The sequence below is a fragment of the Pseudorca crassidens genome, chromosome 6, assembly GCF_039906515.1.
Source record: "Pseudorca crassidens isolate mPseCra1 chromosome 6, mPseCra1.hap1, whole genome shotgun sequence".
Lineage (NCBI taxonomy): Eukaryota > Metazoa > Chordata > Mammalia > Artiodactyla > Delphinidae > Pseudorca > Pseudorca crassidens.
The window spans coordinates 78,080,377-78,108,000 of record NC_090301.1 but is presented as its reverse complement, the minus strand read 5'-3'; the positions used below and the strand labels follow the sequence as shown (position 1 = coordinate 78,108,000).

At 39.3% G+C, this 27,624-nt stretch overlaps 2 protein-coding genes and 1 long non-coding RNA gene across 9 annotated transcripts in view; 1 reads left to right on the top strand and 2 right to left on the bottom strand.

The window, feature by feature from the left end:
* The window catches only part of CACNB4 (calcium voltage-gated channel auxiliary subunit beta 4), a 268,460-nt gene extending 267,004 nt beyond the window's left edge, over positions 1-1,456 (bottom strand). The window contains exons 1-2 of one of the 3 annotated variants that reach the window (XM_067741968.1): positions 1,088-1,456; positions 493-576 (exon numbers count right to left, since the gene is read on the bottom strand). In XM_067741968.1, the coding sequence (XP_067598069.1) occupies positions 493-576; positions 1,088-1,147 (144 nt within the window). In that variant the 5' untranslated portion in view covers positions 1,148-1,456. Of the gene's footprint in view, positions 1-492; positions 577-802; positions 956-1,087 lie in introns of those variants that run through there. The other 2 variants (XM_067741969.1, XM_067741972.1) reach the window with 2 other exon arrangements.
* On the top strand, positions 418-26,998 carry LOC137226654 (uncharacterized). 4 transcript variants are annotated; one of them, XR_010944457.1, is made up of 5 exons: positions 418-609; positions 19,452-19,625; positions 21,552-21,733; positions 25,992-26,103; positions 26,355-26,998. It is a non-coding gene; the product is annotated as an uncharacterized lncRNA (long non-coding RNA). The 4 variants fall into 4 exon arrangements; XR_010944456.1 differs by lacking the exon at positions 418-609 and adding an exon at positions 618-903; XR_010944458.1 differs by lacking the exon at positions 418-609 and adding an exon at positions 10,988-11,612.
* Positions 19,432-27,624, bottom strand: part of STAM2 (signal transducing adaptor molecule 2) — a 48,644-nt gene continuing 40,451 nt past the window's right edge. For both annotated transcript variants that reach the window (XM_067741967.1, XM_067741966.1), the window contains exons 12-14: positions 23,919-24,072; positions 21,160-21,329; positions 19,432-19,677 (exon numbers count right to left, since the gene is read on the bottom strand). In XM_067741967.1, the coding sequence (XP_067598068.1) occupies positions 19,446-19,677; positions 21,160-21,329; positions 23,919-24,072 (556 nt within the window). In that variant the 3' untranslated portion in view covers positions 19,432-19,445. The remainder of the gene's footprint in view (positions 19,678-21,159; positions 21,330-23,918; positions 24,073-27,624) is intronic.

Sequence of the window (27,624 nt, the reverse complement as noted above, 5' to 3'; positions counted from 1 at the left end):
ATCCGCTGTCTTTCCCTAACTGAGCGAACCAAATAGGTCCCAAAGCGAGACCAAACTTTCTGTTCCAAATGTCTTTCATTTGACCAGAGCTCGGAGATGACAAAGGAGAGTATTCAAAATAGGGCAAAATAGAAGAGCCCTCTCTCAGCCGAATCACAGCAGTTGTCCGGCCCCAGGGGCTCTGATCGCTCAAAGTCCAGTCACACGACTAAAACGCTTCCTCACGCATCCAACGTGCAAAAAGAAATAACTTCCAGTCTTAAATTCAACGTCCCTGACCTAAACTAGGTCCCCGCCGGCTTGTGTCCACACCCACAAACTAACTTCCCAGGACCCGAAGACTTGGGAACCCGGGGCAGAGGGTGAAGGACCAGCCGGAGCTCCCGCCCGCGGCCGAAAAGCGACGCGCTGAGGCATTACCAGCCGCTCCGGCACGTGGGGGCCGCGCGCTCGGCTTTCTGCCCAACCTGCTCCCCTGCGCCCGCCTCCTACCTGTCTGAGGATGAAGCTGGTCGAAGTGGTGCTGCCATCGGATCTTTTCAACCTGCTCCTCCGGGTCGTGGTGCCTCGGGCCACCTGGACTCGACACACGGAGCCAGAAAGAACCCGGTAAGGACGGCAGTGTGGAACCGGGCGACCACCCCTGGCTAGAGTCCGCCTCCGGACACCAGATCCCCGGGGTCCCCCAGAGCCCGCACCCAAGTCTCCTCCGCGGTCCCCAGATACAGCCTCCACCCCACCCACCCACTCAAGCCTCGACGGCTGAAAAGGCGCCCGAGAAGAGCAGCCCGCGAGCACCCACCACATCCATTAACAAAGACTCTCAGGGTGCGGGGCCGAGTCCCCGGCATGGGCTGGGGAAGGCTGCGGGCTCCGGAGCGGGAGCGCAGAGACCCGAACGAGGTGAGAAGGAGGAGGAAGAGAAGGAGGAGAAAGAGGAGGGGCGGAGGAGGAAGGGACGCGGGGGGAGGGGCGAGGGAGCGGGGCCTCAGACTCCCAGGACTGGGGGCCACGCGCGCCGGGCGCGAAGGCGGGGCGCTCTAGGGCAGCCGAAGAGGGGGGAGGAGGGGGGAGGAGGGGGCGGTACCTGTGAGGTGGGCGAGTGCGGCCCGTCCGCGGTCCCGTTCTTGGCGTAGGAGGAGGACATGGTTCACAGCCGCATGGCGGGCCCGGGCGCTGTGGGCGGAGGGCGGTGAGGCCCCCGGACGTTCGGAAGCGGGAGGTAGGGGAGGGCGGCAGGACTTCCCCACCCGCTCCCGGGACCGCGCCGGCTCCCGTGCTCCCTGCCCCTCCTTCCGAGAGCGCAACACCTTAAAGCGACCGAGACGCTTCCCCCGCGCCCACAGCGGGGTCCCGGGCAGCGGACCCCGCAGGCGCAGGTCCTGCGGAAGGGGCTTCTCGGAATCTCGCCTACCGGAGCCGATCGGGAGAAGCGCTCTCCCACCTAGCGAGCGCCTTACATCAGAGCTTTCCAGAGGAGAAAGGGAGGGGGGGGAATCGGGGATGGGGGTGGGAGGATTAAAATAGTCTGCACAGTTTAGAATGAGACAAAGGTGGCACGGTTCATGAATCAGGACTTTGGGAGGGACGCTGGTGCAGTGTGGCAGTGAGTGGGAAGAGCCGACCCGGGTGTGTGTGTGTGTGTGAGTGTGTGTGTGCGCGCGCGCGCGTGTGTGTGTTTGCTGCACTGGAATTTTAAAAGGGCAAGCAAGAGTCGAACCTTTCTTCCGCGACTTCACTCATCTATCCACGGTGGTAAGGCATGGGGTTTTGTGGTTTGGTTTTTGTCGGTGTTTTTGTATTGTTTTGTGAACTCTAGCTTCAGAACCCCAAGCCATACACATCCAGGCAGCCGCGGGAGACTATGACAACCTGAGTCTGACGGGGATGCAGCCCCGCAGGAGACCAGCATACCCCAAGGAGTTTTGAAGGTCATGTTAGACCTGCTAAAAAGCAAGAGTTGGCCACGTGCCTCCCACTTCTACGCGGACATCTGTTTTCAAGGGAGGAAACTCATCTTTGAAATCATACACAATCTTTGCCGTTGTTGCAACCCTTGGTTTCCTCCTGCAAAAACATACTAGAGATTAATTTGAGATCAAATTAAAAGCGAATTGTGGAGAAGAGGGATTTGAAGTAATAAGAAGAGGGAAGAAAAACATGCGAATTCAAAAATAAAGAGACCCCGTTTAATTACAGTAACTGCAAGAGAAATCCATCAGTAAAATTTGCATAGTATCTCAAACTGCTAAATCAGCCCATGTCACTTTGGGTTCTAGTATTTTTTTAGGGAAACTGCCATGTTTGTTTTAACAATTGGTTGGCCTTATTGAGGTCCTGATTATGTTTTACCATCCACCAGACACTTTCTTTACATTCCCACCCCCTTCACTTAATCCAGACCTTCAATTTTTTTAACAGCCTAATAACTAGTCTCCTTGCCTCATGGCTCCCTGCTGGACACACATACACACACACACTCCATTCTATCTACACACTACAAGCAAAGCCACTTTCCTAAAATCTCTTTGCCCAAGCCACTCTTCTCTAAAAAGCACTCATTGCTTTCAGCAGCCCACAAGACAGGGTCCAAATTCCATGGTCCAACAATCAAGCCCCTACTTTTCTGGTCGCCACCTCATTTCTCCAACTTGATCTCTAAACAGACCTTCCGGCAAGCAGACAGGTCTACTCATTATTACTCAGACATACCAAATACAATCCCACTTCAGCACCTCTGCCTTGGAATGTATCCTTCCCCCAACCCACATTGGGCTGAATGCTACCCTTCTTCCCAGCCTAGCTCAGCACACTCTCCCTCCACAGAAATCTCCCCTGACCATTCCAGGTCTGGGTAGTTTCTTGTGCCCCTGAAAAACTGGAGCATTTATTCTCTGGGCACTTAGTGCAGACTGCCTTGGTTTACTTGTTCTCTTTTTGTGAAAGTCTAATTTCTAAAATAGATTTTTAGCTTTTTATCTTCCACTCTTATACCTCACATATAGTAGATATTTCATAAAGTATATGGGTAATGTTATGTCTGCCAATGCATAACTCCTGCTTTAGTTACTGTCAACTCAATCCATTTTTAGTTCTCAGCCATTTTCCTAGTTGATACTTACTCAATACTTACAGAATGAATTACTATGTGGGCACTGGGATTTGAGTTTTCTGGTGTTCCACTGCCCACAGTCTTACTACTTTGAGTTATCAAAAAAGAATCTACAGCAGCATGACAGTGAGGGGTTCTCTGTACCTACCTTACAGCAGAAATGGTGAAAATAGTTTCTAAAAAATTCTTTAATCTCTGGAAATGGTCCTGAGGGTATGCAGCCAATGAAGAAACCTTTATTCAAGAAAATTTACTAAAACTCAGTAAGAAAAGTGAGCCTGTGGTATTTGAACTAAGACCTGCTTTCCCCTCCACCACCACCTCCAACCAGTTCAGAAAGAGGGAAACTTACTGTACACTGGTACAGCTGAGAACACAGGGCTCCCTCTCCCCTCAGCTCCCAGATGGAGGGTTATTTTCCTGAGAGGGACAGGTCATGGGGCATTTATCATCCTGCAGCAGCCACCTGTTGCTGAGGCTAAGTTCCCATCAAATATAGCAGAGAGGTGGGGGCTCCGTTCTTTAGCCCAGCCCTCACTTGTGGGATGGGGGCTCTACCTTGGACACAGTGCCACTGAGAATATTGGGGCCCTGATCACTCATGGAGAGACAAGCCAGAAGACCGGCCTACTGCCCCTCCCTACCAAGCACTCAGCTCCTAAAGTGAGGGTGTCACTCAGAGAGATACACCATTGTCCCTGCCCCCAGAACCAGAGCTGAAAGAATGAAGTTGGACCCCTACCTCACACCACGTACAAAAATTAACTCAAAATGGACCAAAGACCTAAATGAGAAAGTTTTACATAAAAATGGAAAACTATTAGAAGAAAGCATAAGGGTAAATCTTCATGACCTTGGGCTTTGCAACGGATTCTTAGATATGACACCAAGAGCACAAGCAACAAAAGAAAAAAAAAGTAAACTGGGCTTCAAAATTTAAAATGTTTGAACTTCAAAGGGCAATATCAAGAAAGTGAAAAGACAACAGGATGGGAGAAAATATTTGCAAATCATATTCAATATATGTAATAAGGGACTTGTATATTATATATATATATACACACACACACACACACACACACACACATATATATATTACAACTCGGTAATAAAAAGACAAATAACCCAATTTTGAAATAGGTGAAGAATCTAAATAGACATTTCTCCAAAGAAGATATACAAATGGCCAATAAGCACATGAAAAGATGCTTGACATTTTTAGTCTTCAGGGGAATGCAAATCAAAACCATGAGGACATCTCCCTGGCAGTCCAGTGGTTAAGACTCCGATGCTCTGGGACTTCGTGGTGGCGCAGTGGTTAAGAATCCACCCACCAAGGCAGGGGACGTGGGTTCGAGCCCTGGTCCGGGAAGATCCCACATGCCATGGAGCAACTAAGCCTGTGTGCCACACTACTGAGCCTGAGCTCTAGAGCCCGTGAACCACAACTACTGAAGCCCGTGTGCCACAACTACTGAAGCCTGTGCACCCAGAGCCCGTGCTCTGCAACAACAGAAGCCACTGCAGTGAGAAGCCCACGTAGCACAATGAAGAGCAGCCCCTGCTTGCCGCAACTAGAGAAAGCCTGCATGCAGCAAAGAAGACCCAACACAGCCAAAAATTAATTAATTTTTTTTAAAAGACTCCAATGTTCCACGGAAGGGGACACGGGTTTGATTCCTGGTCAGGGAACTAAGATCCCGCATGCTCCATGGTGCGGCCAAAGAAAAAAACAACATACCATGAGATACCACTTTACATGCACTAGATAACTATAATGAAAACATAAGATAATAAGTGTTGGCAAGGACACAGAGAAATTCGAAATATAATACACTAATGGTGGGAATGTAAAATGGTGCATCTACTTTGAAAAACAGTCTGGCAACTACTCAAGTGGTTAAACATAAGGTTACCAAATGACCCAGGAATTCTACTCCTGAGTATATACCCAAGATAAACAAAAGTATATGTCCATGCAAAAACTTGTACAAGAATGCTCATAGCAGCATTATTCATAATAGCCAAAAAGTGGAAACAACCCAAATGTCCACCAACTGATGAATGGATAAACAAACTGTGGTATCTCTATACAATGGAATATTATTTGGCAATAAAAAGGAATTAAGTATTGATACAAACTACAATATGGATGAGCCTTGAAAATATTAAGCCAAAAAAAATGAAAATATTAAGCTAAGTGAAAGAAATCAATCACAAAAGTCATATAGTGTATGATTCCATTTACATGAAATGTCCAGAATAAGGAAATCTATAGAGACTAAAAATAGACTAGTGATTGCTTAGGGCTGGGGGGATATTGAGGTGATAGCTAAGTGTACAGGGCTTCTTTTTTGAGGCAAAGAAAATGTTAATAAAACTGATTAGAGTGATGGTTGCACATACCTTTGAATACACTAAAAAGCACTGAATTGTACACTTTAAATGGATGAATGGTATGGTATATGGATTATCTCAAAGCCTCTATTTTGAAAAATCTTCAGACTTTAAAAAGTTAACTCAAAATAGATCATAGATCTAAGTGTAAAATGCAAAACTTTAAAATGTCTAGGAGAAAAAATAGGAGAAAATCTGCATGACTTTGGGTTTGGTGATGAGGTTTTAGAAACACCACTACCAAAAATGTGATCCAACAAAGTAAAAGTTGGTATGTTTGGCTTTATTAAAATTAAAAATTTCTGCTCTGTGAAAGACTCTGTTAAGAGAATGAAATAAGTCACAGACTGGGAGAATACATTTGCAAGACACAAATCTGATAAGAACTTGTAAACAAAATATACAAGCAACTCTCAAAAGTCAACAATAAGAAAACCCAATTAATAAATGGACAAAAAATTTGAACAGACACCTTACCAAAGATGATAGAAAATAAGCATATGGATAGCAAATAAGCATATGAAAAGATACCCAACATCATTTGTCAATAGGAAAATGCAAATTAAAATGACAATGCAATACCACTACACACTTATCAGAATGGTTAAAAAAAATTTTTAATTGACAATACCAATTGTTAGTGAGGATTAGAAGCAACAGGAATTCTTTTTTTTTTAATTTATATTTATTTTAATTTTTGGCTGCATTGGGTCTTTGTTGTGGTGCTCAGGCTTCTCATTGTGGTGGCTTCTCTTGTGGAGCACGGGCTCTAGGTGTGTGGGCTTCAGTAGTTGCGGCACACGGGCTCAGTAGTTGCAGCACGCAGGCTCAGTAGTTGTGGCTCACGGACTCTAGAGCGCAGGCTCAGTAGTTGTGACGCATGGGCTTAGTTACTCTGCGGCATGTGGGAGTCTTCCCAGACCAGGGCTCGAACCTGTGTCCCCTGCATTGGTAGGCGGATTCTTAATCACTGTGCCACCAGGGAAGCCCGCAACAGGAATTCTTATTCATTGATGATGGGAATGCTAAAAGGTACAGCCACTTTGGAAGACAGTTTGTCAGTTTCTTAATAAGCTAAACACACCAACAGTCCAGCTTACGTCCACACAAAAACCAACATGCAAATGTTTATGGCAGTTTTATTTATAATCTCCCCAAACTGGAAGCAACCAGGATGTCCTTCAATAGGTGAATGGATTTTTTTAAATGTGGTAAATCATACAATGGAATACCATTCAGTGATAAAAAAGAATGAACAAGCCATAAAAGGACATGGAAAAACCCTAAATGCATATTGCTAAGTGAAAGAAGCCTGTCTGAGGCTACTTTTGTAGCTACATAAATGATTACATTTATATGCGATTCTAGAAAAAGTCAAGCTATAAAGACAGTAAACAGGTCAGTGGTTAGAGACAGGGAGGGTTGAATAGGTGAAGCATGGGATTTTTTCGGGTGGTGAAACTATTCTGTATGATACTGTAATGGTGGGTATTTGACACTATGCATCTGTCAAAATCTATAGAACTTTACAGCACCAAGAGTGAACTTTAATGTGTGCAAATTTTAAAAAATAATCATTTAGGAAGTTTGGCGATTCCAAGATGGGATGCAGAATGTGACAAAAGAATATTATTTTTTTAAATTTTTATTATTATAAATATACGAAACAACTTCACTGAAGGGCGTGGGGGAAAGAGTACTGGCCTAAGTAACTCTGGAAATGAGTAGAGTCTGTAAGACTAAAGGCAAAAGGAACTGTGCATAAGCACTGTACTGCAGTTGACGAAGTTGTTTCCTGATGGGGAAAGGTTAACAATTCAGAAGTCACTATACATACATACTGGAATTGGACAATTAGGTAAACAGATGGCCAGTACTGGGAGCCAGCTTTTCTACTGTTGGAGTGGAAGGTTACAGATGAGCAACAGAAGAAGGCTGGGGTGATCCATGTGGTAATGGATTAGAGTCAGAGACACTGGTATGAGCTCAAGCGTACCTTGATATAGATTCAGATGGTTCCATATAGAAACGTTTATAGATATGTGTATATACACAGGTTAGTATACACACATATTTTCTTGCCTTCAGTTGAGGGCCTAGAAATAACTATATCTCAGCAGCAACAAATGCATCTAGGATCCAGGTCTTGGTTTCTAATACTATTCTCTAATAAAGGGGCACCTTGAAGAAATGGCTGATTTTAGGAGTGGGGCAGGAAATATATAACATAAGCCTGGAGCATCTTAAAGTGCCAGAAAGTAAAGAAGTGCTAAAAACAAAAAAAAAATGATTGGGAGTATATCAAAGGGGCACAGGAGCAAAATGAAAGAGCTCCCAAAGGCCAAAGCTGGAACACTTTGAGCAATAAAATAAAGTAGTATTGGAATATATCCTAACGTATAAAATAAATATCCATGAGCTCATAGTGATAAAAATAAATGATTAAATAAATAAACAGAAGAGAAGAGACAAACCTTCCATGCAGAAGAATTCCAAATACTCTTATTAGATACTCCACCCTTCAAGGAGGAAAGCACAGCTGCCCCTCCTTCAGTATGGGCTGCACATAGTGACTTCCTTCCAAAGAGTGCAACTTGGGAAGGAGAAGTGGAGAAACTTGACAAACACTACCTCAGCCAGGTGTTCGAGATCGATCAACATCAACGGTGATCAGGATGACAGTACATACCCGTGGTATCAAGTGAGGAGAAAGGCACTTTACCTTTGGGGTCTTCTTCCCACAAACATATAACACCAGTCTATTCATGAGGAAAATGTCATGCAAATCTCTATTGAGGGACAGTCTACAAAATATATGACTGGTTCTCCTCAAAACTGTCAAGGTCATCAAACACAAGGAAAGTCCAAGAAACTGTCACAGCCAAAGGGAGCCTGGGGGGACATGATGACTAAATGACATGTGGTATCCTGGATGGGATCCTGGGACAGAAAAAGGACATGAGGCAAAAGCTAAGGAAATCTGAATCAAGTATGGACTTTGGTTAATAATAATGTGTATTGATTTTAATGGTAACAGATGTACCATAGTAACATAAGATGTTTATAGGGGAAACTAGGTGTAGAACTCTCTGTACTATCTTCACAATTTTTCTGTAAATCTAAAACGATCCCAAGATAACATTTTATTTTTAAAGAGTCTAAAATTTCATAGCTGGAAGGGAACTTAGTAACCATCTAGAACAAGCCCCGCTTTTAGCAAATTAGGAATCTGAGCTCAGGAGAATGACTTGCTCAAGAGCAAATGACCTTACACTCTGCTTTCCTTCCTCAAACACTGCATGCTGCCAAATCACTTTTTCAGCTGCAAATACTCTTAATAAACTTCATTCTGTCACTTAATACATTTTGAAAAGTGCTTCCTACAGTTACTATCCTGTCTGAGGCACTGTTATAAAAAAAAAACCATGATCTGCAGAACTCACAGCTCAGAATCGTAAGATGGAAGTGGTTTCATGTTTAAAAATCAAATTACAACACACTTTGTCTAGGGTCCACGCACCTGGAGAATATTGTTTGTATTTTTAAGCTAGGAGCATACAAAATCACAACAGTAGCACATGTGCTCAACTGCATAACAATCCCAATGTAAATTTTCTGAGTTTTTGTCTTGGGAGGATCTACTTTGTCTTGTTCTAAAGAATTTCTCCAATTACCTCTTCTCCCCCCACCCCTCCCCTAATGCTCTGGTTCAAACTTTGCAAATCTGTTCAAAAGTCACGTAAAGCCATGGACCTTCTGGATATTAAAGATTATTATAGTTTCAGAAATTGGAAAAAAATTCCACTTTCTTAACCCTAAAAAAGCTTATATGCTATAAAACCCAGTGAAAATGCTATTCTCTGGGTACAATTTTAAAGGGTACAAATGATTCAGATGGTAATGGAAGTAAATTTTTAAAATTTAAGTTTGAAATATAATTACTGTGAAGATGACTCATAAGTGGGGAATTATACTGAGATGCTAACTATTAGCTAATTTAAATTGTTTACTATTCTTTTACCAGTCATATTTGTCATCTTTGCTTTGGTAACAAACAACCCTAAAATCTTAGTGGATTACAACGCCGTGGAGCCCGTGATTCTGGTCCAGGCAATGGCTCTGTTCCTCTTGTCTTCCTATTCCCAGGCTCAGGCTAAAGGAGCAGCCCCGATCTGAGACATAGTAGCTCTGAAGAGGGTAGAAAACAGAGTTACAGGAATTTCGTGATGCCTCTTTAAGCTTCTGCTTATATGTGGGCATTTGTTGCATCAGCTCATATCCCATTGGCTAATGCATGACATGCAACCAATACCAAAATCATTGAATGGAGACATACTACTCCAGAAGTCAAGAGCATGGGCAGATATGTATAAGCCTCTTCCAGGAAAGGGGAGAGTAAAAAACTACAAAGAACAATATAACCCTTCACTTGAAGGATAACTTACTGAACTAGGTAGGTATAAAATCTGATCACCTCTATCCTTCATCATCTTCATTCTGCCATTTTTGGGTGTCATAAATAATGCTAATTCTTTCTATAATGTTGAAAGGAAACATTCTTCTAAAAGTTCAAATTAGGGAATTCCCTGGCAGTCCAGTGGTTAGGACTCTGCGCTTCCAATGCCGGGGGCATGGGTTCAACCCCTGGTTGGGGAACTAAGATTCCGCAGGCTGCGTGGTGTGGCCAAAAATAAATAAATAAAAGTTCATTGGTGCTGAATGTTAATTAAATTCCAACTAATATTCAAATACTGTACTAGTTTTCCTACTTTTCTGTCCCCAGTGAAGGACAAAGGCTTACAGAGATTCAAAGTTGGCAGAGAACATGAATGAATCTATACCAGTGGTTCACAGCAAGCATAAACATGTAAACATGGAAATGGAGATATCCAGTATTGTCAGGACGATTACGTAGAATTTGCTTTTTCCTTAATCCCCATATCCTCTCGTTGTGTCTCTTATTAATGTCACCTGCCTAAATTACCTATGACCTTTCAACCTTCTAGGTGACTCCTTTATTTATTGAGTGTTCTTCATAACCACTCGCTCCTCCTCCAGCCCATAACAAGGGTCTGTGATGTACTGTTTCCTGCCGTAAGCCAGAAAGAAATGTTCACTGTGCTTCTGTGCTGCTTCAGTCCCTGAGCTCAGAGTGGAGAAATGAGCATGCTGTTCTGGAGTATTATTCAATGAGCAGTGGAGACACTGAGGTTTTTTTAAGAGCTATTAGCCTTCTTGACAATTAGGACCCTAGCCCCCTTTGTCTCTTGACAGTTAAAATAATGCCCTTTTCCCTGGATTCTAAGACAACTTGGAGTTTAAGATGCATCATTGGTTGAACAGCTTTGAGGGAATAAAATGAAGTCCTACAATGCATGCCTATCCACTGTAAAATACATCCTGATTTCACACGTTAAAATGGAATGATTATGATAAACAACAAGGACAAGGATAAGAAAAGTTAGAAGAAAACACAAATTTATTGAATGCCAGGCACTGTGAGGTGCTATGCAGCTCTCTGCTAAATCAATTTTTATTCTTCATTCCACAAATGTTTTATATGCCTATGCTAGGCCCTGGGAATACACCAATGAGTAAAACACAACGCCAAGTTCTGAAGGATTTTGTAGACCTAGTGGGGGTAGGAATGCTTTCAGATACAAATAGCAAAACCCTACCAACAGTAACCTATACAAATAGGGTTGACAAGAGATAAAGACTTTTTTTTTTCACATATGAGGAAGTCCAGAGGAAGAGAGTCTAGAACTGGTAGTGCTCTCAAAGGTGCCATCAGAGCCAGGTATCTGTAATCTTCCTGAGCCATCATAACTTTCTTCCTCATAGTCACAATATGCTTGCTTTATCTCCTGACATTGCATCTGCCTTGTAAGCCATAAGGGGAAAGAGCCAAAAGCCTTTTCTTTCAAAGGTGTTTCTCTCATCCTAGGAAGCCCTCCCCAGGACCTCTGACCTATATCTCATTGACTGAAACCGTGTCATTGGGTCACCCATGGCTGCAAAGGAGTCCAGGAACGCAAGCCCTATTATCTTATTTACTGATTTCCATATGGAGGAATATTAATAAGATGGTTGGAAATGCATGGTGAGTAAAACTATAGTATCGCACACAGAGACATCCATGTGACACACAGACAGATCATTCCAATGCAACATGGCAACTAGGCTAAGAGAGTTACAAGATGCTACTCACAGAAGGGCAGCAAGGTCTGGAAGCCAGAATCAGTGAAATTTGGGCTGACACTTAAAAACACAATTTATTAGGTGATCAAAAGCATTTTAGGCAGAGAAAACGACAGGGCCAAACGCAGGCACAAAAAAGCAAAATTAGCACCTGAGGAATTTGGGGCTTGGGGGTTGGAATCTAGCATATATGTGAGAAAGTGGAGGAGCTTAGAAGGACTGACATGGGTGAGATCATGAAGACCCTACCTAATATGTGATCCTTAAGAGTTTAGCCCTTACCGAGAATGTAACGGAACCCCAAGCTCAGGTTGAATGATTTTTCTCAGCAACTTTGGTTCTTGGAGAAACCAGCCTATGTATGTTGACGGCGGGTCCCCAGGCTTCAACTCGGAACTACTCTCCTAGTTCAGATCACTCAACTAGTTGTCACTTGCTGTCTTCCTCAGAGCAATCCCTTGAATTTCACTCTTTCAGCAAACACAGAACCCTGTCAGAGTCTCAGAAAGAGCCAGTCTGTTTGCATCAAACTCTGGTCTCATCAGCCCACCTGTGTGACAGAGCTAAGTGTACTACAAGTTACACAGTAAATAGATCCAGCCACTTGTATGCTCTTCTTTAGATGAGCGTTCTCACATCTGAAGGCATTTTAAATCCATGTGAGCCCTTTGGGACCCCATCAATCTCAGTGATTTGTGAGAAAGGAAGCTGTTACCTGATAACCTTAATATACAAATCATTTCTAGGCGATAGTCACACTAGCGTAAAGGAAAAGGGAAAAGGGAAAAGGCACATGTGTGAGCATCGGATAGACCGGTTCATAATCCTAACTTTGCCACTTAACTAGCTGTGTGACCTTGTGAAGATTATTTAACCTCTTTGCCTACCTCTCTAACAAGTGTTGAGAATTCAATGACACTGTATATGAAAATGGTTTACAATCAAGTGAAAGTGCAACATCTGATGTTATATGACCAGTTAGTGCATGGTGAAGCGAGAAACAACTCAGCCTTGGAAATTTAGTTCTTAGCATCCCCAGCATATAGTAGCTATGTTATTATATGAATTAATTAATGAATGCTAATAAACCTGTAATTTTTTAAATCTGTTTTAAAATAGAAGTGACAGGAGCAGCTTAAATCTTTAATCCCCATCTCCACTTCCAGGGACTTCTCTGTCTCTCCTGAGGTTAAAAAAAAAAGTCCCAGTTTTAATAATCAAGTCAGATGTAAATATATTAATTCTAGCCTTTATTGACTAAAAAACTATGGTGTGCTTGTACTAGAGAATCTGAACAAGAGCTTATTTGACCATGGGACAGTAACAGAGCAATTTGAGTCTGAATTTATTTACCAGGCACACAAATAGTAACACCAACTTGTAAACACACCTGGACAGGTCTGTCTCTGTGGCAGATACTATAGAATGGCTCACTCTACATTCATTCCTAATCATCTTCTTTCCTGCCTTCTCTATATTATATAGAGGCTGGAAAACAAAATAGTCACTTTCCCAGACTCACTTGCCGTTAAGGGTAGCCTTTTGACACAGTCCTGACCAAAGACATGTAGGCAAAAATCCCTGCGGGAGGGTTTCCCAGGAAAGAAATATGATAAAGATTATATTTGTCTGGGGTTCTATGTCCCATTTATAAAGTTTAGACAATGTACTTTTCACAACACTTGTTTGAAGTTACTTGGAGAAAAAAAAAATTTATGTGACAGCTAAAAACCACCTCTACATTGACACCCAACATATCTGTTCATGGGCTACCTGTTCACCGTGGGGAGCTATATGCTGACAAGATAGCACTGAGTGGGGAGCTATATGCTGACAAGATAGCACTGATTCCCCTTTTGGTATGTGACAGAAGTAATCAGATGAGGACAAGGCTGTCACCTCTTAGAACTGCAAACTATACAGCTATGTGGTTGATGCATTGCAGTTGGAGGACTTAGGTTCTAGAACTGACCACCATTAGAGTACGTTATAGCAGTGTCAAAAAGCAGCTGGTGAAAGAACAGTCTGTTCAACAAATGGGGACAACTGGATACCCATATAAGAATGAAGTTGGGAGTCCTACCTCACATCATGTACAAAAACTAAATCAAAATGGATCAATGACCTAATTATAAGAGCTAAAACCATAAAACTCTTAGAAGAAAACAGGAGAAAATCTTCATGAGCTTGGATTTAGTAATGAACTTAGATATGACACCAAAAGCACAAGCAACAAAAAAATAATAGATAAAATGGACTCCATCAATATTAAAAACTTTTGTGCATCAAAGAATATCATCAAGAAAGTGAAAAGGGCTTCCCTGGTGGCGCAGTGGTTGAGAGCCTGCCTGCCGATGCAGGGAACATGGGTTCGTGCCCCGGTCTGGGAAGATCCCACATGCCGTGGAGCAGCTGGGCCCGTGAGCTATGGCCGCTGAGCCTGCGCATCCGGAGCCTGTGCTCTGCAACGGGAGAGGCCACAACAGTGAGAGGCCCGCGTACCGCAAAAAAAAAAAAAAAAAAAAAGAAAGTGAAAAGACAACCCATAGAAGGGAAGAAACTAGATCTAAGTCATGTATATAGTAAGAGTCTAGTGTCCATAATATATAAAGAACTCTTACAACTCAATAACAAAAGACAAACAATCCAATTAAAAAGTGGGCATAGGGCTCACACAGATATTTTTCCAAAGAAGATATACAAATGGCCAAGCACAAGAAAAGATGCTCAACATCATTAATCATTAGGGAAACACAAAAACCACAATGAGGTACCACTTCTCATTTACCAGGAGAGCTATAACTTTTAAAACTAGGAAATAAACGTCAGTGAGGATGTAGAGAAATTGGAACCCTCATGCACTGTTGGTGGAAGTTTGGCAGATCCTCAAAAAATTAAATATAGAATTACCACATAACCCAATAGTTCCACTCTTATGTATAGATCCAGAAGAATTGAAAATCAGTACTCAAATAACAGGTACATGCATGTCCATGGCAGTACTATTCACAACAGCAAAAAGGTGGAAACATCCCAAGTATCCATCAACAGATGAATGAATAAACTGTGGTATATGAACCTCATATATTACGGTATATATAGAGATGCACCTCAAAAACTTTATATTAAGTGAAAACAGCGAGACACAAAAAGTCTAATTTTGGGAGGTGGTGGCTGCACACTATAAATGTACTAAATGCCATTGTTCATTTCAGAACGGCTAATTTTATGTTATATGATTTCACCTCAATTTTTTTTTAAAGGTAGCAGGCTCCCTAGACCACATGTAATTAGTAGAGGTCACTGACTTGCTGTAAAGATATTGGAAAGTCTTTCTTTTCCTCATTAGTATATTAAATGGTATAAAATAAGAACACAACTCCATTCTTCAGTAGCCTTTCTGGGGAATATCCAATCCAGTTTTCTGGTTTCTTCTTCTGTTCCTCTGCTTGCCTTTGAACATTTCTCCTTTCGTTCAATACCCACTACTCAAGATAGAGGAGAAGAGTGAATAGTAAATGCATAAGCTACAATCTTGTTAACACCTCTGGCATAAAGAAAGCAATAATTGAAATGTAGATGTTTTTTAAAAAAATCACTAAAAATGGGATTATGGGATTATCAGGGGTCTTAGTTTCATTTATCCATGCAATTTCATTATAGTTTGGAAAAGATAATAAAAGATTGCTATTGGGCTACAAACATTTGTCTCAAAACTCTTGTGACAATTTTAACCAATCTTGTAAAAGTTTGGAATGCTTGGTATTCAGATTTTTCTGTACACTTTTATCCAAGTTCATTAGTTTCCTAGTGCGGCCATAACAAAGTACCTCAAACATAGTGCCTTAAAACATTAATTTCTTCTGAGTTTTAGAGGCTAGACTTTGAAATCAAGGTGTCAGTAGGGCCATGTTCCCTCTGAAGTCTCTAGGGAAGAATCCTTCCTTGCCTCCTTCAGCTCTGGTGGCCCCAGGCAGTTCTTGACTTGTGGCAGAATAATTCCGATCTACGCCTCCATCTTCACATGACTTGCTCGCTGTCTCTGTGTCTTCTCTTCTTATAAGGACACCTGTCATTGGATTTAGAGCTCACCCTAAATCCAGGATGATCTCATCTCAAGATCCTTACCTAATTCCATCTGCAGACTTTTTCCAAATAAGGTCACATTCTGACATTCTGGGTGAACGTGAATTTTGGGAGGACACTATTCATCCCACTACTCTACGTAAGCAACCTAATTTTTTTTGACACAGTAATGTTTTTTAAAGATGCAAACTCAAATTTGGCTTGGTAAAATTAGAATAATTCTTCTGCAGAAAGCTTTATTAAAAAATAAATCTTGGGGCTTCCCTGGTGGTGCAGTGGTTAAGAATCCGCCTGCCAATGCAGGGGACACGGGTTCCAGCCCTGGTCTGGGAAGATCCCACATGCCGCGGAGCAACTAAGCCCGTTCGCCACATCTACTGAAGCCCGCGCACCTAGAAACTGTGCTCCGCAACAAGAGAAGCCACCGCAATGAGAAGCCCACGCACTGCAACAAAGAGCAGCCCCCACTCGCCACAACTAGAGAAAGTCCGAGCACAGCGATGAAGACCCAATGCAGCCAAAAATAAATAAATAAACGTAAAAAAAAAAAATCTTTAACCTTCAAACAAAAATAAATCAAATTAACAACAAAAAAATCAAATCCCTAGAATTGAATGCTCCCTTTACTTACTAAAACTGATGTAAGTAAATAAGAAAAATGCCTTTTGACAGAAACAAAGCATGACAGACTGGTGCTATATTATTTACAATTTATTATTTACAAAAATAACTTCAGCTTTCTCATCATAATGACAATTCAATAAATCCTCTCTTAGAAGTCAGGGGCCTTGACACTTACAATTTTTACTAAGAAAAACTTGCTTTTTAAATCTTTAAGCCATAATTTTTTTTAACATCTAATAATCAATTTTTTAAAAAATTTGGACAATGAAACTATAACTATCTTCAAAAATTTACAGTGAAATTTGTTACGTAGTCAAGTATCAACTCCTAGTTGATATAAATATTATAATTATTTAATGTTCAGGTAATTTTATAAACAAGTTACCAAATTACAAGACAATACTGAAAGACCGTACATTTTCCAAACTATAAGAACATATCCTACTTTATACAGTTTAACATCCAGGGGAAATTTTTCCTACATTAGCGAAAATTAATTTTATTATAAATTTTCAGGAATTCTTTCTAATGTACCAAGATACAATATGAAAAAGCAGAAGTTATTTTTATTTTTTATATAAACCTATGAACCTAATGTAGAAATCTGATGTTAGACAATTCCTTTGGCAGAAAACATTTAATTATAAACAGGTCTTAAATACAATCCATAAGATCATGAAAAAGAAAGAAAAATAACAACCCTGTGTTTCTTATTAACACCAAAAATATCATCTCAGTGCACAGATTCAATAACGTTTTTATACTATCAACAACCTGCAACACAAAATTCATTACAGTATGGCAAAAATAATTTTTAATTTAAAAGGGAGAAGAAACTTCTGGATGTATAAAATTTCACTGCTAAATGCCAATATACACTATATACATGTTGCATGTTATATCATTACAAAACTACATTAGGTGAACTTAAATGGCAGATCCCAATTTAGTGGGTGTGCAGTATTTATTCTACTTCAAAGACTTATACAGAATTAAGCTTTTACAACTCAGATCACAACTATACATGAATTATTTACACAAACATTAAAATAACTTTATTAAATATTGTTTGGGGGGAAAAATAAGATTTTCCATATATATGCAAACACTAATTATTATTAAGAGCAGCTTTGTAAATGTTTTTTATGTTTTGTTTTCTTTAAAGAATAGAAGATTCATTTCCAAAAAAGTAAGGTGCCATTTTAGAATTTTTTATAAGTATATAATTGAATTCACATAGAAGGAAAATACTGGATAAAAAACAGAACAGAGACATGAAAGGTTAAGTTTCTTTCCAGTTACTTGTACCTGAAATAAGACAATGACAGAAATTGGGCTTTCAAATACTGCTTGTTTTTCCCTTTACATGTAGACCAAGTAGTATACATAAGACTATTTTGTTCTAATATACAGTTTCTTTGAAAAAGGAACATACTTATAATCAAATTTCTGTAACTACATAAATGACAAAAATTTCCAGAGTACTGTCTTCAAACGGATTCTTGGTAGAAAGATTAAGGGCTTTCTTTAAAAAACAATATAGAAATCTTGCTTCCATGCAAGTTAACTTTTTTTTTTTGGCGGCTTGTGGGATCTTAGTTCCCCGAACCAGGGATCGAACCCAGGCCCCAGCAGTGAAAGCGCCGAGTCCTAACCACTGGACCACCAGAGAATTCCCACAAGTTAACTTTTTAAAAACAAAACTTATGTCCATTGTTTTTCCCCAGTCTAAATACCATATATCTGTAAGCATATGTATTTGCATGTTGTGTTATCTAAAAAGTTGGCAGATGATGCAGTAGTGTGCAAATTTTTAGGAAAGAAAACAATCCTTATTGGTTTACTACCGAACTCCTAAAATACATGGAATCTGTTAGCACTATAAACTCACTTTAAAACATAGGCTTCAGGAAAACTGTCTTGATGGCTTCCCTATAAAGCCATTACCTGTTATTATTCCACAGGCTCAGGATTACTTTTGAAAGGAATGGCCAAAATTTTCAACAGTCTGGCATACCAGTGGTACTCAAATCATCTCTTTAAAAGAACAACATCAATAAAAACACACATCATCCACACTTGGTATATATATCACATCAAATTATTAGGAATGTCTCATAGCTTAAATTCACATATACTCTGTAAAAAGGGAATGCAGCATCTCTGCACACCACACTACAGGAAAACAAAACAAACAAAAAAACTGACCATACCTTCATTAGAGAATGGCCAAAATCACTTGAAAAGGTCATTAGTGGCAATTCTAAATGCCAAGGAACCTTGTAGGAAAAGAAATCGTTTTTTTCCAGGGAATGGAAATGTTTTGTGGGGCATTCCTCAGCCCACTTGTTGGCATGACTGGGGGACTGGCTAAATGCTTTATCACACAACTGCATTTACATGGTCTTCACTGATAATAACAGAAAACATTTTTGTTCCTCCCAAAGTGCTCTTGCTTCTGTAGACAATTATATGCTAATTACTACTCAACACACCACTGAGAGCAAAACTGACAGTACTGCAAACACAACTACAATTTAAGAAGCCAAAGGAAATATGTAGGGAAGCTAGCGTACACAAAAACATGTTTGCCTTTTAAAATAATGATGGGTGGGAAACTCTGAAAAAAAAATATGCAGACAAAAAATACTTAAACGTTTCAGTGCTCTCCCAATTACCATATTTTAGGGGTAAATGGTGGTTTCTTTATACGCTCCTATGTCATGTTGTTTAGTGTCATAAGGCTACTTACTGGCTGTCCAGATTTGTGTAGAGAGATTTGAAAGTAAGAAAAAACTAACTGGAAGGAACCTGAAGCTGCCTCTCATCAAAAATTTGACCTCAAACAAGTTGGGACTGAAAAAACCTTTTATGGCCTGTTAGAGTAAAATACGTTTCTGAGCTTTATTCATGGGCCTTTTGAGCTGAGAAAAATTTTTTTTCTTCTTTTAATATTTTCAGATTACAATCACAAGGGTCAAGTAGTACACTTAGGAAGGCTTTCAAGAAAATGCTTGGTTTGTTTTTAAAGGAGAGGCTGCTGCTGAGGGTAATCTGTTTGCTGCTGTGCAACTGAATGAGCTGGAGCTGCCACTGCAAAGCCTGCCGACCGCGGCAAACTGGAAGTAGTGCTCTGGTGAGATGACAGATCCACAGACATCCCCATTTGCTGTGTGTAAGCAGCTGCACCAGTAGCTGATTGAAGGTGAGAGTTCTGATTCATGTAAGTAGGATTGGAAACAGTGTCTTGTCCAGCACTACAAACAAAATTTTAAAAAGAAAGCCATAATTACTTTACATTATCTAAGTTACGGTCAGAGATCAATCATCATGAGAAAATAAAAATGCCTTTTCCGTCTCTTAAAGTTTATATACCTCTACTATTCCGATTATGATTTAACTACTCCAGCTATCCAATACTGTTAATGTAATTTTTATATTTGGGAAGAAGAAAGTACTCAAAAAGAAATAAAATATAGGATTATACGGCCTATCTAATTCTGTTCTCTCCAAAATCTCTCACGGAAAACATTTAGAAAGCTTTTGAGGAGATGCAGATTGTTTCTGATGCTGGCGTCCTTGGCCAGCTGCAATGAGAACAAAACCCCGGCTCAAGTACACCCTCGGCCCATTTTCTCCCTTCCCTCTTCTCTCGATCAGCACAGAGGAGACCACTATTCCTCACCCACTCTTTATACTTTCCTTTGGTAGGGCACTTTCAAAGCTGCCCGGGATAGCTTAACCTGAATCCCTACATAAAAATAATAAAGGCAGGGAGAACATGTAATCCACATAGGGTCCTGAATCTACCCTCAAAATAGTCCTGACCTATAGTTTACTTATTGACACTATACAAAAACAAAACAAAACCCCCCAAACCCCACTAAGTTGAAAAGTCACACCAAATCGCAGGACTTTCATGTGTTCCTGTAATTACTACAGCATATCTTTTAAAAGATATATAATTTTTAAATGCACCAAATACACTGCTTCAATATAGGAGGATTAATGTCTATACTCGTCCAAAAATGAGTAATGTCTATACTCGTTTTTCTCTCTGTAATTCCTAGTGTCACCCAGGATAACAAAATTTTTACATTTTAACTTAATCAAACACCAATACCAACAGATTTATTTAATTTCCAGATAATGTCTAAAATTTATACACATGGAATTTAAGAGTGGGAAGAGACCTTACAAATCATTACATGTGACTGTACTGAATAAACATTTTGTGTGGTTAAGCAAAGTTAACAGAAGGCAAGATTTAAACATGTTTTTCAGAATAGAAGTTAGTATGAAAACTTAGACTACAAATTCCACAGTCAAAACACTTCTTTTTAAGAGTCGAAGTAACAAAAGTTTTCTGATTTTTAGGAGTACATGCTCCTAAAATATGTCTGGGACTACTTTACTAGGCTGATTAGAGCACTGTGCTAAGTATACCCTTACAGGACCCAAGTACAGGCTTGGGTCCTGTAAGGGACAGTTAGCTTTATTTTGTCCCGGGGACCCAGACCATAAGCCAGGTCTAGGCACCATCTCAGTATGGTTAACAAAGCTAAGACAGCACCATTCCAATTTCATGGGATCTTGAATGGGAAGTTCTACAACTTCATCTCAATAGCAAAAGAGGGCACTATTATTATAAAGAGAAGGGTCTAATTATTCTCATTCTGAAAATCTGTGAAAATTTAATGCATATAATTACAAAATTAACACAGCTCCCAAACACTCACCTTAAATACGGAGTTGGAGCAGGCTGTGTTGTCACTGAGGAATTCACATTTGGAGGCAGCGATCTCAGTGGACCGATTTGATCTGGTCCTAGGCTGTAGCTTTGGGCAACAGTGACTTGGTGAATACTTTGACCCATATAGTTTGCACCATGTGGTTGAACTGGATATGTCTATTAACCAAAGAGAAAAAGTTGACTTACTGATCTCCCAAACAACTACCTAGCAATTCATTTAAAACTTTAAAAGACTTAAATGAAATAAAATGTTATACTTCTTTGGGGAGCAATCTGATTCTACCAATCTATCCACCCTAGTATAAAAAGCGAAGCGCTTCCAAATCACAGTGCCAAATCTATGGAAATTTATGATTTACTTGTTCTTTTATTTTGCAGGGGGTTGAAAGGAAGGGAGGTGGTGTACTTTTAAGGAGCACGTTGGAATCCACCCAGGTTGCCTATTACTAAGTAACATGTCTTGCTGAAGAGCCACAGAAAACTATGTACTCCCTTGAAGGGCAGCACAGTATCACTTCAAGTTACCATCAGAGAGATGACCTTCTTCACCCCCATCTCAGGTGACTTACTCAACTTCTTAAGAATGAAACTTAAAAGAGCAAGTTGAAGAATAAATGGTATCAAGGCAGAGTGCAGGCCCTCTCTGCCAATGCCTCCTTCATCCTGCCTGCAGGACAGATAGGACAAAAGGAAAGAAGAACTATGGGTAAAGGAGATGTACTCTTAAGAAATAGCAAAGGTCTAAGTCTCTGTGAATATTTATATGTGCCCTACTTAATTTCCAGGGTAACATACAGGATCTACCATCTGCTTACCAAATACAGCATCAAAACGATGCACGTTTAATAAATATCAATCGCTCCAGTTTTAAACTGAGCTCATTTTAAAAATTAATTTTTATTGGAGTATAGTTGCTTTACAATGTTGTGTTAGTTTCTGCTGTACAGCAAAGTGAATCAGTTATACATATACATATATCCACCTGTTTTTAGATTCTATTCCCATATACGTCATTACAGAGTTTTAGGTAGAGTTCCCTGTGCTATACAGTAGGTTTTTATTAGTTATCTATTTTATATATAGTAGTGTGTATATGTCAATCCCTATGTTCCAGTTTATCCCTCCCCCCCACCCCTTCCCCCTTGGTAACCATAAGTTTTAAACTAAGCTATTTTTAAAGCAAAGACCAATGACATGAAAATTTAGAATGCTAGAAATGCCAAATCAACTATGACATTAATAAGTACAATCATATTACCTCCTTAGCAGACACATAACAGCCCACTGACCACAGGCTGAGATGGTGGAAGCAGACCTCTTCTGCAGGTTAGGATTCCTGAGTGGCCTTCACAGATGCAATTAATGGTGTGTTACGCTAACTTTTTTTAGTACGAACTTTTTTTTTCAAATTAGAATAGGAACTTTGAATATTTCAAATGCTGTTATGCACGAACAGTACAGATAGCATCATGTGAAGACTCAAACTAGACAGAAAGCTAGCTTTTTTTTTTTTTTGAATGCTAGCTTTTTAAAGAAATGAGTTATGCTTAGCAAAACACAGACTGTAAATAGTATGCAACTAAACAGAAAAACCTGACATAGGAATAATAAATAACCCTTTACAGACACACAAAGAAGTAAATACAATACACAGTCCCATAACACAATGGCGCAAACATTTCTTTTTGTTCCATGTTCATAGCAGCAGCAGATAACTCTTTGAAAACAGAAGCAATATTGAATAAACTCCAGCTGTCTTTTGCACCCAGAAATTCTTTCTATCCTCATATGTAATGACTCTTTCATCATTTTCAAAAGTTCAGGGCATGGCATATTTGATAAATGCATCTTGTCCGATGTGAGTTACCATGGTGACTATTCTTTTTTTTACTTAACAATTATGTTGTGTCAAGTCATCTAGATTATGCATCCATATTCTATCTTTTCTCCTTGGTGTCTCCTTCACACACTCCTTTACATACCAGTTTTTGTAAATTAATATGAAATTTGTTCATCCAAACTCATTCTGAATTCAACCACTAACTGGCTGAAATTTCAAAAAGGCTTCAGAATAATGGATATTGATAAAAATAAATATTCAGTTCAGCTGGGAAACACAGAAAAGGTGTAAAGTTCTGGAAAAGATGGTGTTCATGAATGGCTCATGGAACCTGCATCTATATGCCTGCATCATATATGTTATGCATGCACAATTTAAGTTGTGCATCTAAGAAAATATAAAAAGCATGATCTGAGAACAAAATGAGTTCTTTAATGAAGCCTTTTAATAATCATGTAAGTCAAAGAAATCTTAACAGAAATTTAAAAGAAATGTTAAATTTTGCTTGCTGAGCAACAGGAACAGCATCAGTACCTCATCTGTAGAAATTGTGACATGCCAGGCACTGTCCTAAATCAAAGGATTTATACTTACAAAAAGGATTTACACTTACATAAAGGATTTATGCTTTATATTTACAAAAGCTTATGAAGAACAGAACTCCCCTCATATATTTAATGGTCTCTTCATTATGTTATAAATGAACTAAAATGTATTTGTGAAATATCAGTGTCTTTGTAATTGTCCTGGTGAACACTAATTGTTTAGCCAACATTTTTTGACAAAGGTGAATTTTATAATGTTATTCATAGACCATAGAAATTTTAATACTATGCTTTAAAGCTTTCTTTTTTTAAATTTAAAACTTTTCTTAAATTTTGAAAAATGTTCTCAAAAATGCTCACCTGCATTGGAACTCCAGCTGATGAAGGTGGGTAATGTGCTGGATGATGGATCTTTGAATAGACTGAATATACTGGTGCTTCATTCATCAACTTGTTATATAGTTCCAGAGCTTCCAAGACTTTTACATTCAATTCAGACAATTCTGAATGCTTCCTAACATAGAAGGGAAGCACTTTAATACTCTTCAAAGTTTTTAAGCATTTTAAGCATATTTTTAATTTTTAGCAACATAAATTATTTTTAAAAATTTACCACATTTTCTACTCATATTTTAAAAGGTTCTTTATATATATGAAAGTATATTCAAAAAGGGAAAATGGGAGGAGGAATTATTTAATTCATGTAATGTCTAGGCTGATATGACTTCATAATATTAGGGGAACTCCTTTCCACACCTCATAAAATGCAATCAATTCATAATTCTGGTGCTAGGAGAATGTTGTTTCTTATGTTACAGGTCTCTGTTGGAAATTCAATTACAAAGAAGAATAATTACTAAATTTAGGAAGAGTCCAAGCCTTAATTAAAAAAATCTTAGTAGAAGAAAGTCCTCAGGCAAGGCCCAGAGCCTGCTATGAAATACAATATGACTGAGATAAAAGTACATTCACAAACAAAATCACACACATTTTCATCTGCTCATACTCATGAAAGGATTAAAAAAAAAAAAAAAAAGAATAATTATCCTTGAAAATGAAAATGAAAACAATATAATGAACTAGTCTCTACTGCTTGTTTGCTGGTTTCTTCCGAAAAAGTGAATGAAACCAGGTCCAAATAAGAACATTTTCAAATTTGCATCTTCAAATCTGCCCAAGGAACTCCAATGCAAATCCTTTTGACTTGGTACAGTTTTGCCTGTTACCCTGGGAAGTACCCTGAACGGCCACTTTATCTGGCCTAAAGCACCCACAAGTCTGTTTATTAAATGTAGCTTTTTAAATATGTACACAGAGAGACTCGAGAGACAAGAGGCAAACACAGGCAGCCAGACACAGGGCTCCCAAATACATGACCTGGACTGAGTCCTGTCAGGACTTGTCACCTTTCCTCTATCAGAGACTGTTATGTCTCAAACAAACAAAAAGTGCTGTTTCCTCTCTTGCATGTGTGACAGTATAAAGGAGGTCAAACTCTATTTTCAGAAATACCAGTTATAAATCATACAGGAAGCTTCAGAAATTAGTGTCCATGCTGACAAATTTGTGACTAAGAAATAACCATAGGCAATTGGTCCACATAACCCAGTATACTGATGAATACCAGAAGAACATAGAAGGGCAGGATGACTGAGCACATTTGAGATCACCTTCCAGGATTTGAGACATAATACCAAAGAAAAAAATTTTTTACTAAACTGTGCCCAACACTATCCTGGGACAGAGAAATTAGGCAGAAGGTGTGGTCCTCTCCTTCAGAAAGACTGCAACTTACTAGGAAGACAAGGCTAAGCACCTGAAAAATAGCAAATGATGTAAGACAGCATATATTTGAATGCAAAATTAAATGAAATAGGTAGGGAACAGAAGAGTTTAGAGGAGGGGATTAATTTGACTGAAAAGGCTTTAGGGAGAAGCTGGGACTTAAGCTGGCACCTGAGGAAGGATGGAGAGGCCAAGCAAAAAAAGGAAGGCTAAGTCAGGTCAGTGGGACAGTGTGAATTAAGGCAAGTGAAAGGAACGAGAAGGGTACACGAGAGAAGAATGAAGAGGGTAATTTGATTAAGGTGGTAGAAAACGGTTTTCGGAAGGTAGAAGGAAAGAACGTTAGAACAGCCTGGAACATAGTTAAGTTCAAGCTATGGATCTCTCTTCAATAACTCTATGTACACTTTTTTGGGGTTAATTTATATTGTTTACACAATATAATTTCCTAGTGTGATAAATGTTACAAAATTTCATTCTGTACAATGACAGACAGAAATGAAATGTAAAATTTTAAATTCTGACAGTAAAGTTGTTTTTCTTTTAAGGAAAAACAAACTGACAATGATCCATTCAAGTGAAGAAGCAATATTTTATTCATCTCTGAATGTTTGACAAAGGTAAATAGTCAATAAAAATTTGTTGCAGAACAGCAAGCATTTTCCAGAACAGGAGATGCATCTGCAGTTAGTGGGCATGGAATGGAAAATGCCAGCTGGCCCATTCAGGAACTGAAATTGAAGAGAGAACTGGTTAACAGGTGAGCTTTCACTCAAAAAATTAACTCATATCAGAAAATATCACTCTAATTTTTAATTGTTCTAGACCTTTTTCTCTGAAGATATTCTTTTTTATCAACAAAAATAAAATTATACTGTCATATCTTCGGTTTTTTTTTTCATTATATAGCATGACATCTTTCCATGTCAATAGATATTTATCAGTGGTAATGCTTTTTATTGTAGAATGTATGGATGTAGAATACTTTTTAAACCAATTTCACATTGAAAGACATTTTAGGGCTTCCCCGGTGGCGCAGTGGTTAAGAATCCACCTCCAATGCAGGGGATACAGGTTCGAGCCCTGGTCCCGGAAGATCCCACATGCCGCGGAGCAACTAAGCCCCTGTGCCACAACTACTGAGCCTGCGCTCTAGAGTCCATGAGCCACAACTACTGAAGCCCGCGCGCCTAGAGCCCGTGCTCTGCAACAAGAGAAGCCACCGCAATGAGAAGCCTGAGCACTGCAACAAAGAGTAGCCCCCGCTCACTGCTACTAGAGAAAGTCCGCGCACAGCAACAAAGACCCAATGCAGCCAAAAATAAATAAATAAAAATTAAGGGGAAAAAAAGAGTTATTTTAGTTACTTTCAAGTTTGTTATAAATAACACTGTGAAGAACACTCTAAGAGGTAAATCTTTGCATATATCCCTATGTATTTAGTATTGCTGGGTTAAAAGATATAGACTATGTTTAGGCTCCAGAAAGGTTTATAATAATTGCACCCCTAACCACACCTAAGATAATACTATCTTTCTTTTTAATCTTTCCCATTTGATTATTCACTGACCATTAACATGCCTTCAATGAAACCAAAGTAACAGATGTATAGGTAGATATTCAATGCTTTCTCCAAAATAAGACCAATAAAATGTGATGAAACTGCTACCATCATTTCATTTACTGCGACAGGGATTTATTTTTCATTTCTGTAGAAAATACAACAAATTTACAAAAAAAAAGTCTCAGGGAACAAAGATTATAATCTTCAGTGACTAGAAAAAAATCTTGCTGCTACTACTCTTCTCTGGTAAAGGTAGATAAGAAGTAAAGTAGTTCCTGTTCTTGTGCTGTTTTGTACACAAGTTCAGTAAACAGAAAGGGAGGATGGTGGAGCACTAAAGCCTTCTTCCTTGTCTGCCATTCACTACGGCTGCCCCCTCTGACTTCAGACAGAAAGCTCTGAGGAATAAGAGAAGGAGCAAAATTAAGTTAAAAGCTCAAAACCCTGACAGTCTGTCTTTCAGTGCTACTATTTTTAAGGAAGTGTAAGACTAGATAGGATAATGAAATTAAAAGGACAACAGAGATACAGAAATACAGGGAACAAAAATGAGAACAGAAGGTATATACACTGGATTTAGAGTCACAAACACATAGGAAATTTCATTTGAAAGTTTTACAAATACTACTTCTCATTATATAACAAAACAATGCTTGCCTAAGATCCCTATTCCCATTTTTGTGCTTTATTCTTCACAACTCATTATCTCTCAACTCC